The sequence below is a fragment of the Elgaria multicarinata genome, chromosome 1, assembly GCF_023053635.1.
Source record: "Elgaria multicarinata webbii isolate HBS135686 ecotype San Diego chromosome 1, rElgMul1.1.pri, whole genome shotgun sequence".
NCBI lineage: Eukaryota > Metazoa > Chordata > Lepidosauria > Squamata > Anguidae > Elgaria > Elgaria multicarinata.
Window position 1 is genome coordinate 13,054,967 of NC_086171.1, and position 12,136 is coordinate 13,067,102.

Below are 12,136 nucleotides of genomic sequence, written 5' to 3' on the forward strand. Positions count from 1 at the left end.
GAATATAGCAAAGTCAGATTATTGGTTTGTCTACAGACTAGTATTGCCCTTTCTGACAGGCAGCAGCTTCTAGGGTCTCAAGCAGAGGTTTTACCTCCCAGCTGATCTTTTGAACTGGAGATGTCAGGGACTGAACGGGAGGCCTTTGGTATTCAAAGCACGTCCTTTCCCACGGAGTAATGCAGTGGTCCCCATCACCAAGACCTGCCTGCTCTGCTGGCCTTGTGGTTACCTGCCCAAGTTAGCACATCAGCTATATGGAACCCAGTGAATTAGCACAGCAGGCAGACTTTTGTTCACTCTTGTCTTCACAGTTGTTTCCACTAACATGCAATCGCACTTTATCTTTGTGCATTGTCACTCCAGACGCTATGATCACAGGTCACCCCAGATTTGTAGTTTACTTAGGGTGCAATGCTATGCATGTTTAGACAGAAAAACGTCCTTCAGCTCCTACCATGCTGGGAGTGGTAGGACTTTTTGGCTGGCTGGGGAATGCTGGGAGTTGTAAGACTTTTTTTCTGTCTAAACATGCATAGGATTGTGTCTTTAAGGACAAAGAAAGATGTTTATTTTCTGAGTCTTAACACACAACATGGTGTGCAGCACTGACATATCACCTGTGTGTCATTGTTGAAGGAGGAAGGGTGCTCGCTGTCACTCCATGACAGAATAAATACCTGAGTTATAATACAGATGCACACACCAATTTTGTGTTAATATTTATTGTCTGCATTACCTCAGTTATGTACACATATCCCATATGAAAACGTAAGTTTACATTTTCACATGTGATCCACATTAACTGAATAAAGCTTGGTGACAATATACACAAATTTGCAGTAGTTGTACGTAAACATTTTGTGCATTAAAAAAGAAATATACATAATTTAAAAAATAAAAAATGCATTACACCATTTACAAATTAACAAAAAGGTAAACATTCCCCCAGACAGCCGCCTCCATGATCTACAAAAAATAAAAATAAATTCAAGTAAGTTGAGGCTGCAATCCTATACACACTTACCTGAGAGTAAGCCCTATTGAACTCAATGGGGTTTACTTCTGAGCAGACATATATAGGATTGCACTGTAAGTTAGGCAAAATAATAAAATAAAACAAAAACCTTTGGGTGAGCACAATTTACAAAAGGTAAAAATACTGATCTGTTTCCTTCCAGGGATTTTTTTTTTTTTTACAGTGTTGTTTCCAAGAATGATTTAATTTAATAATTTTGTTAGTGTTAAATTTCAAAAGAGATTATTAAAATGTATGTCTTAGAGTGGGGATTTTAAAAGCTAGCAACTGTAACAAATATAATCAGGCTTCTGCAGAACCAGCAAATGTTGAGGAGAAATTATTCCAGGACTCAAAGCAGACAGAGCAATCTTTAAAAACCCACCATTTTTAAACGGAAACTACAAACGGCCACAATAAGAAGAAAATGTCTACTCCGCTATTTTTGAAATGGATTAAAGATATTTGTTCACTGAAAACATTATTTTCACAAACTAACAATCTACCGTAGTGGCTGCTTTAGGCACTGGATTTGTAGAAACACTCACATTTTAAAATCAACTTATTTTTATACAGATACTTTTTAAATTACTGCTTCAATGCTACCTTCTGATCTCTAGATTTAATGTAATCCAGACTGCAATTGTAGCCTCCCTACTGTCCCAATAATCTTTTAAAATAATTCTCTCTTTACAATGAAAGATCCTTCAGACTCTAAACGTTTGTGCATCTAATTTTTTACACCCTGTAACTTAAATTCAAGAAGCACATCTTGTGCTGCAATCCTTACCTGGGAGTAAGCCCTACTGTACAGAGTGGGGCTTGTTTCCAAGTAAACTTGCATAGGATCGCATTGATAATGCAGTAAGGTTCAACTAACCATTCCATTCGCTAGTCAGTTCTCAGTGTTTATTATCTGTAAATTGGCTGTGTGTTATATTTATTAGGGGTGTGCATGGACCCCCCGCTCCACCCCGCAGGCCGATCTGAAAATTTCGGATTGGCCCGCTCCGCGCCGCTCCGCCCATACTCCGCTCCTCTTTGCCGTGGAGCTCCGGCTCCGAATCAGAACTCCGCAGTGGAGGGGAGTGGCGCCTGGTAAGGCTGTGAGAGGAGGGCGGGAGGGGTGCGGCGACGGCGGCAGAGCCCGGTAAGGGACCAAGGGGGAGGGGGGCCTTACCTGCCTCCGTCCGCGGTCCGTCGGCTTCTTCAATTGAGCCCGCAGTTCAACCAGAAAGTCTGGGCCGCACTTGCGGCCCAGACTTCCTGGTTGAACCGCGGGCTCAACTGAAGCCGACGGACCGTGGATGGACGCAGGTAAGGGAGAGGAGGTGGGGTTTACCAAGCCCTGCTGCTGTCGACGCATGGGCAACAGCGACAGCGGCAGAGCCCGGTAAACCCCACTTACCTTTCCGGCGGAGCTCTGGATAGTGGCGAAGGATCCGCCTTCACCTCGATCCTCTTCGCCATGCTCCGCCGGCCCCCCAATCCTCTTCACCTCCGCCTTAAGGGGAGGCGAAGCACCCCACTCCACTTCCAATTCGCCGGTCCGATTAGAAGCGGAGCACATCCCTAATATTTATTTAAAAACCTATTCCCCGTCTTTCCAGAGGACCTTTGCTCAAGGCTGCTTAGAATAAATTCCCATTTCCTGTAATTGTACTGCTAATTTTAGATTCACTTCATAGATGATGACAAATCCTTATTTTTTAAAATCAAAGCAGTGTGAGACTGGGCAGCTTCTGAAGTTGCGTGCAGCACCATAAGGGCCTGCGGTAGAACTCAGAACAAGTGAATGAATATAGCTAATTCCACTGTTAAGAACTGGAAGAGCAATCTCAGTCCCCACATCTGCTTGGGCTAGTGGGGATAGGATGGGGTGGAAGTATCTCTCTACCAATGGTGGGCACACATAAGAACAGAAGAAGTGCCCTGATGCTGGATCAGACTAAGGGTCCATCTAGTCCAGCACTCTGTTCACACAGTGGCCAACCAGCCATTGGCCAGGGATGCACAAGCAGGACATGGTGCAACAGCACCCTCCCACCCATGTTCCCCAGCAACTAGTGCCCTCGAAGCATCAGTTACACCTGTGGAAAGCTCTACAGGCATAACTCTTCTGACAGTGGGGTCCCTACCAGCAGAAGGCCCTGAAACAGGGAGTAGCAGGATAAGAAGGTGGCGGGTTTGAACCCACTGGATCCAAAACCCTGTCATTCACTGGAGAGAAAGCCACTCAGTCTGGAGCTGGTGTCACTAATTTTTCCTCCATTAGAATCTATTTGTGATGGGGGGGATTAAGAAAAACAAAGGACCACTTGGGACCACATGGGCCATAAAGCAAAGAAAGCGCTCTCCACTCATTCCTGCCCTGGCCAGCGTGAGCCAGCAAGGCTTTGGAAGTGGCAGGCAATAGAGCACTTTTGCACTGCTCCCCACCCCTGCTTAGCATTGAACAGAAAAGCAGGTCTTTCCCACCTAGAGAGCTATATTGGTCAAGACAGTTGAAGAACGTTGGTTTTAAATCATTCACTACATCATGGTCCAGGCATATTGGGTCCATTAGGAATAGTGTAACTTTTTGATATAAACCTGAAAAACCAGAACTAAACATGTGATTGTGTAACAGATACTTGGCATAGTTGATTCATTATATTGCTTATTTGTCTGTTTATAACTAGGTAGAGTTGAGCTAGACATGTATGCCATGTTGAAAGAATGACCTGTCTTGGAAAGGTTGTGGATAACTAGCAGCATCTTAAGAGTAATATAATGAAAAGCCATGGGAATGGAAGAAGTTAACAGAAATTAAGCAGCTATATGTTGTTCTATTGCCAGAAGTATTATTTTAAAAGTTGCACATGGGCCAGAGGTCCGCATACTGTCATTGAGCCTATTCAGACAATATGCTAAGCCAAGTTTAGGCTGCTAACCCTTTTGCATCAAACTGTTAGCGAGCATGTTTAAACTGTGGTTATAAAACCACCATGGTTAGGAATGGTTTACACGGCATGTTAAGTAATGGTTCACATGACACGCTGAGCCATAATGTTTAGCTCAAAATGCGTGACCCCTGTGGCTTAGTGTGTCGCCTGAACAGCGTCACTGAATGTCACAAAATGGTGGTGCATCATTCAAAGGAACGCTTGAAGGTATCAGTTCTATACACTGAAATCAATGAGGGAATCCATTCTGTGAGAGCAAACTCTATGAGTGCATCAGAGTTCCCACACTTGAACGATGATGTATCATGAATTCCATATTAACCATTATTCTAAAGCGTCTGGATGGTGGGGGGAATTAAATCAGGACTACACCAGGTTATCCCATTTGGAAAGAGAAGAGTGCGAACAATTCTTCAGCAATGAAACATTTCCATTAGCAGGAGGAAAATAAACAGATAATTTGCATTCTTTCTGCTGAACGTATTGTAACATTGTTTAGACAAGTATTTTCCTCAAGATTACAGGGCAACCACTTTCTTTTTCTTTCGTTTTTGTTTTTTTACAAAGTTAGCAATATAAAAATCTAGTCATAAACAACCTTCAAAGTAATTAGAAATCAACTTGAAAATCTATTATCTGTAGAAGTTAGACAGAATCAGAAAGTAGACACTTAGATTACTGCCCTGGTTTCAACTACAAAACAGCTGCTGTTACAATAAACGGTATAAACAGTACTTGTATTAGCTGGTCTGATCCAGTCACAGTCCAGAAACTGATCTCTACTCTCATCAGGACTCAAGAACTTATGGGTAAATGTCTATTTGATGCTATTTGCAAAGATGCAGCATCCTCACCATCACCCCTTTTTCTTTTTTCTTTTTGAAAAGAGGCAGTTTCTATGGCAATACTAGTTAATAAGTGCATATCATGCTGCACTAATATAGTGCAAAAAATTGCCTTATGTAGAGCAAAAAAGTTGCAGGCAACAGTTTGAGAGTTAGAGAAAGTAAAAAGTTATTACACATGGATATTAATTTCCAGACGACCTCTATAAAATATTGAACCTGAAAATGCTTCACTCTTTGATCAGGGTATGTATGGCGCTTTAGTACCTGGAACCTGGTAATCGGACAGAGTCTTTTGCAAATCTTCACTCTAGGAAAGGCAAGTTAAGAAAAACTGCCTTCCATTGCCAAAATGCCAAACCGGCTCAGTGGGTTGTTATTTTCAGTTAAAGTTAACAAGTTGCTAAGCACTAAAATGCTCTTTAGCCCATATATAATTTGACAGATTAATACATATGGTGCAACTGAGTATATAGGTTGTATATAAAGCATTATAGACATCTTGGTACGATCTCTTCATGCTTACTGAGTACACTAGCTTAATGCAGCAGATAGTTCTGGCACCAGCTCTCAGATATTAGGTCACGTACAATGGGTTGGAGACACCAGTGGCTTTACAGTTTATATGTTTCAAAGGAAGGCCACACTACGACCTCCAACTGCTGTGCTTACAATAGAAATTTGCCACCAGAATCTGCTGTACTAATTGATGGTCTAGAACCAAGCATGTTTCTTGGAATATCCATGGCCATTGTGAAGTCTTCCCCTCCCCCCCACCCCGGTGTGGTGTTAACATCTGCTCTGTAATGTACACAACGTACATGCTGTTTTTGAACACTATAGCTTCAAGAGACAAAAGTCAATGGGAAGTCATTATTTTACATGTCCGCATCTCCATCGTAAGCCAGAGTTAAAGGTTTCAGACGGTTGTTCTGTCTCCTCTGAGGCTTCTTTGGCTTTTTGCTGCAATCAATGAAAAGAAACTGTTAAAACCCCAGATATCAAGGTGATGGAAATAATATCAAACATACAGGATTTATTTTTAATTTCAGCCCAGATGAGTTAAATGAAAGCATGGATTATGTAGTTATTGCATCCACTAATTTTCCGATTAGAATCAGCCTTCATCAGACGTTTAACATCTAATATACTGGCTCATACAAGTGTAACAGAAAACTCACACTCACCTCCAGAGGTTCTGATGAGTTGACTGGTATTTTGAGAGTTTTGAATCAAGGTTTATAGAACGAAACAGCGACACAAATCTGCCGATTATGGTCCTAACGACAGATCTGAGCCCGTAAACACTGAAGGGTGCAATCCGATCAGGATGGCCGTACACCTCTGAACTTGGAGGCTTATACAGAGCAGGAGGAGTGGCAGAGGCCACCTTCACCTCCCTGCTCTTCCCACTCTGTATTTTAGCTGTCTACCTGGGGGGCATCTGAAGGGAAGGAGACTGGAGGGAACTGGGGATGCAGCATAACCTGGCCTCTCCAACCCCCTTCCCTCCCACCACAATGGCCCTTTTATTCCCTCTCTTTTGCTACCTTGGAGAGGGAACCAGCAGGGTCCTTTCCTTGCCATTTGGGAGGGAAGCATGGATTCCCCGCACTGAGGACAGAGCACTGTCTCCAACCTTGGATCCAGGAATCCAAAATATCCTATGCTGTCTAGGTGGCCCATAGGACTGCTCTCTAAATAACTTTATTTAGCTAGGACCCAGGGCATGGACTGAAGGCACAGGAGGCTAGGGGCGGGCACCCAACTGAGTCAGGCAGTCTGATGGACTCTCGCACATTTGCCCCACCCCCTAGACTCAGCCTGGTGCCCATGGCACATTCACAGACCCACACTCTAAGAGCCCGCAAAGCCTGACAAGCTGTCTGCCCTCATCCGGAGTCTCCGTTGTGTGCCACAATAGAGGCTCCGGAAATTATGTATTTCCCCCCATTGAGTAAATGGTGGCCATAAAGGCACGAATCCTGCCAAACATAGGGTGACCAACTGTCAGGATTTTCCTGGATTTGTCCTGGTTTTTGTTCTATCCTGGCTGTCAGGCAGGATTTTCTGTAATTTTCTATAATGTCCTGAATGGCATGATTTCCCCTTTAAGGTTGCCATTAGTGTGGCGGGGGAGAATGATGTGCTTTCTGGAGGTACATCATTCCCCCCCCACACACTGCTCCAACTGGGACCTTAAAGGGGAGTGTCATTCCCAGACCTTATAGAAAAGGCCCTATTGGAGCAGTGGTGGGGGAATGTCACACTTTCCCCTCCTCCGCTCCAATTGGGGTCCTGATTGGAGCAGAGGAGGTGAAAGTGCGCTTTCCTGGGCTTCTGGAAAGTGTATCATTCCCCCCCCCCTACACACACACTGGGCATCCTCTTTTGGGGTTTCTCAAATATGGCCACCTTAGCCAAACATTCATCAGGCCTCGCCAAGCCTCAAAAGAAGCTCTCTAAGCCTGACGTGTAACAGCAAGTAAGCATCTGATGAATCAAACATAGATGAGTTCACCCATCCATAGACCTTGCTGGAGCTAAGCAGGTCTGGGCCTGGTCACTGCTTGGAGGAGGGACCACCTAGAACCACATGTAGCCACCTTGAGTTCCATGATGGAAGGAAGCTGGGATACAAATTCTATCTATCTATCTATCTATCTATCTATCTATCTATCTATCTATCTATCTATCTATGCAATACTAACTTTAATGCAAATACAGATGAAACTGGCATATTCGGAAGTGAATAACTAATTAGCACAGGGGTGTTGAACCTCTTTCAAATTCCATTTTGGAGAAAGTCTTGGGGGACGCATTCCAGTAGTGGATGTGGCAGAAGGCAAAGTGGTCAGGGGCAACATTACCAGGGTATTTTCGCTTTAAGCTTTTATTGGCAGTAGCTAAGCCTTAGGAGAGGCATTCCAATGTTTTAAAATGAAGGGAAAACAGCACAACAACTGAGAAACTACCAAAGGATCGGTGGGTGGGCAATATGGGGAACCCCCAGGGCTGGATTGGGACCTCATATCAGTCAGATCTGACCCCCAAGCCTGAGATTCTGCATTCCTGTCATGGCAGTAACTGGTTAATTGTTTAAAAAATGGTGTGTGTGTGTGTGTGTGTGTGTGTGTGTGTGTGTGTGTGTGTAAAGAAAACTTGTGTGTGTGTGTGTGTGTGTGTGTGTGTGTGTAAAGAAAACTAGACACTGGTTCTGTCATTAAAAATCAGAAGATGTGTGTGTGTGTGTGTGTGTGTGTGTGTTGCTGAATAGAAAAAAAAATCCAACAAAAACCAGATCATAATACAGGTAAAACCTGAGCAGTTAGATCATGGCAAATGGGGAAAAAAACAATAGAAGCCAGGATAGCAACAATCACTTAGGGTGCAATCCTATGCATGTTTAGACAGAAAAAAAGTCCTACAACTCCCAGCACTCCCAGAATGCTGGGTGTTGCAGGGTTTTTGTTTGTTTGTCTGAACATGCATAGCATTGCACCTTTAATATATTTAAGTGATTAAGTATAAAGTACTAAGTTCTTAAAGTACTAAGATGGATGGGGTAAATTCATTAATTTAAAAAAAACATTTATTTATTTATTTTATTTATATCCCACCTTTCCTCCAAGGAGCCCAAAGTTGCGCACATGATCCTCTCCTCAATTTTATGCTCACAGAAACTCTGTGAGGTAGATTGGGCTGAGAGTCAGTGATGAGCTACATGTCTGAATAGGAACTAGAACCCAAGTCTCCTGAATGCCAGTCCAACTCTCTAACCACTACACCACACTGGCTGTTGAAGGTGAAAAGTATGTAACACTCCAAATGAAAAAGTATGCAAATAACTGTAGATGAATCTTGCACTCACTGCTTTTATACGAGTAGTCTAAAAGGTAACAAATGTCTAAAGAACTCACCAGGCTAGGTAAATCATAGAAATTATAAAGATGAGCAAAACAAATGCACCAGCAGCTACACCATAAACCCAGGTCTTCAGCTTGCCATCTAAAAGGAACGAACGTTAGTCATTAGTCTCCAAGTTAGTACTCAACATACTTCCCCCCATCCAAGGATGTTGTCATAAAAGACTTGCACAAATCCAGTTAGTGATATTGCCTGATCATGTGTCTTAGATATTGCATGAAATTGCTCAGCTGACAAATGGGATGACGTTTTTGCTTGCAATATGTCAGTACAAAAGAGGTCAGAGAGTGAAGAACAAAACTTGCTCTGATGATTCTGTGATCTCAAGGTTCAATCAATGATGGCTTTGGTTCAGGCCACATGTAGTAACACTGCATGTGGCTAGAACCTGGGCAAGTTATTTTGTACGACTTCTTTCTTCTAAAAAAATTAAAATTCACACCATTGATCAAACTATATGATACCTTCCTTAGTCAGTGAATGCATTCATTAGGGGCTGGCAGTCAAAAAGGCAATTTACAGTGTAACCCTATGCATACTTACCCAGAATAAGTCCCACTATGCTCAGTGGGACTTACTCTTATATGAGTATGCACAGGGTTACAGCCTTAACTGACAATTATAACAGAAGACACAAAGTTATGCAATGTTTACATTTTGCCTGACATTGGGTTGTCTCCAATGTTAGTTGGAGACCAACATTGGAGACAAACCAATGTTAGTCCTGCTTAGAGAATGGGGATGAAAGACCAACATTGGACACAACCCAGAATCCCATGCATGTATTTACTCTGTACAATACAAGCTTCATTGTGAAATCTTTCAATATTTTGTGTTGATGAAGTTTCGGTAAATGTTAAACATACTTGGGTATAGGAAAACCTCGAAAGTACTGGAAGTACTCTTTTATATGATATTAATGAAAGGTATGAGTTGCTTGCTCTCCATATGCATTACCTCCATCTATGTCTCCTATGATCATTAGGCAGTACAGCAACGATGGCAGAAAATCTACCATGTTCATTTATAGTACTTAGCAGCACTAACTATTCACAAGAGACTTCACCTGGTCCAAAAGGCTGCAGGAACCAAGTTCTTCCTCGTCCTGATGGGGTACTGGATGGCTGTGTGGGGTTCATAGCTCGACTGGTTTTTACGTCTCCCTTTTTGTCCTCCGCTGTGGGGATGGCTACCACCGGGATGAGAGTGCATTGCTCAAGTGTGCCATCAGAGGACATTACTTCTGTGTACCCTTCTTCACAAGTACATGTTCTAGCCTGCGGAGGAACAAGTGTTTTACACCCTGCAGCAAAACCGTACGTCTTTGAGTACTATGCAACATGTCACAGAACAATTAAAAAAGGGCCCTCACTGCCATGGCAAAACTTGTGAGATGGGGGAAGATTACTGGGGCACCGAAGAGCAGGGCCGGCGGTACGTATGGCCAGGCACCAGCTGAGGGCCCACACCCAGTAGGGACCTAAAAGAAAAGAGTTCCCTGGACTTGCGCCTTCGCTTCATCATTGCAACTTGCTGGCTTACCTGACTCTCACTCTGGCCTAGACAACAGTAATGGTGAGGAGGAGCATTAGATGCCACTAGCTACTCCCTCACTGGCTCTCTGCCTGACAAGCAAGCAAGTGGAAGCAATGATGAGAGAGAGAGAGAATGAAGAGTAACAGCAGCAGCTGAAAATGGCGGAGAGAAGGTAGATTCACTGATGGAGCAGGCCCATTGAGGGTGTCTTGCCCAAGGGCCTGCAAAAATCTGGAGCAGGCACAGTTGAAGAGACAGCACATTCTGCCTCACAACAGGTGAGATGTTGGGTTATGGTTGCCTGGGGCCTTGTGTGGCTGGAATTGAGAGGTGGGAGCAGAACATAAAAAAGTCTCTTTCCCACACGAGTAGCCACCAGCCGGAGGAAACAAGCAGGGCAAAGTGGAGTTGCATTGCTGGAGTGGGGAGATGAGGACATTATGCTGTAGTCAAATATCCAGGTTTGGCTTCTCTCTTTTCTGACATGCAGCTTATCCTCATTGGTCACATTCTGGCTGGTTGCCATTCAGTTGGAGAAACACTGCAAGCGACAGTGGAACACAGACTGAGGGACTTTGTTGTCTCAGGCAATACCCAGAGGTGGCCCAAGACATTTTGCTGCCTAAGGTGAATGACATTCCATGTACACAGGAGTTGAACATTACTTCAATTCTGGCAACATAACATCCTCTGCTGGACCTGTGGCTAGCTTAGGGGGTGCAGGGCACACCATCTGGCACACATAGCTCTGTTCTCAACACCTCACTGCTGCTCCCCACCACAGCATCTGCTGCCTAAAGTGGCTGCTTCACTCTCCCTAATGATAGGGCTGGCCTTGGTAGCTCAGGTTTGGAATTAGAGGTGCCAGTCTCCATGAACACCTCATAGGGAGGGATTAGAACTATCAACAGTGGCCTTAGCTGATGCATGTCTTCAATGTTCCTTCCATAAAGTTGTGGCCTGTTTAATTCCATTTATTTGTCTGCCTCTTTCTTTCTCTGCTTGGCAAAGGCAACTTCCTCAGAATTTTTACATTGGTATGACGTTTACAGTAAATAAAATGGGGCGTAAGGCAGAACGGAGCTTCAGAAATGCTTCAAAATAATGACCAACAGGCGCAAACATATTTTGATCAGTCTCTCAGCTAGGTATTGTGATTTCCTATTGCAATATTACCCACAACTAAACATTTTAAGAACACTGTCTTTCCTGCCATTTCAATATTATGTACATATATTACTGTAGCCACATGTTGGGTACCTCATGGCTTGTATGACACAGTAGCACATACCTCACTACAATAAGAATAGGGTTGGCTGCAGGGCGGCTTACATGACCTGTCAACGTCTGGTTGGCGCATCACTAAGCAACCTCCTGCAGAACAAAACAAATTATATTTTGACACAATGGTGGCTCGCTAGAGCAATGAAGCTATGCGTTGCAGCCAGGGAAAAATCACATCCCATAATGGAGGAGGATGCTCTCCCACTCCTTCACCATTCCTCTGAGGAAGTCAGCAGCAATGGATGGATTTATCTGAATCATTCTCTACATCACTAAAGATGTTGGTAGCTCACTGCCATTTCACTTTTTATTGCTCAAAGAGATAATTGGCGGAGTCCATGAAAATATGCTGGGAATAATTGGTTTTCTATGTGATTCAAAACTTTCATCTTGATCCTCAAAGCACTGAGCAAATGTACATGCCCCACAGAAAGAATGGGGTAAGGTACCACGAAATATTTTTAGAACCACCATTTCCTCCCCCTGCACCCACCCCTTCTATAATTGGGCCTTGTTGTAGTAGTGCCCCAGTCTCTCTGTCTTCATGCTTGTCCTTTCCAGGCCTCTCTGAAATGTACTTA

General features: G+C 43.6%; 1 protein-coding gene across 1 annotated transcript in view; it reads right to left on the minus strand.

Moving 5' to 3' along the window:
• Window positions 1-5,604: 5,604 nt before the first annotated feature.
• The window catches only part of THSD7A (thrombospondin type 1 domain containing 7A), a 341,657-nt gene continuing 335,125 nt past the window's right edge, over window positions 5,605-12,136 (minus strand). Inside the window, exons 27-30 of the mRNA XM_063123528.1 lie at window positions 11,563-11,645; window positions 9,802-10,012; window positions 8,729-8,816; window positions 5,605-5,771 (exon numbers count right to left, since the gene is read on the minus strand). Coding sequence (XP_062979598.1) covers window positions 5,687-5,771; window positions 8,729-8,816; window positions 9,802-10,012; window positions 11,563-11,645 — 467 coding nt within the window. The 3' untranslated portion in view covers window positions 5,605-5,686. The remainder of the gene's footprint in view (window positions 5,772-8,728; window positions 8,817-9,801; window positions 10,013-11,562; window positions 11,646-12,136) is intronic.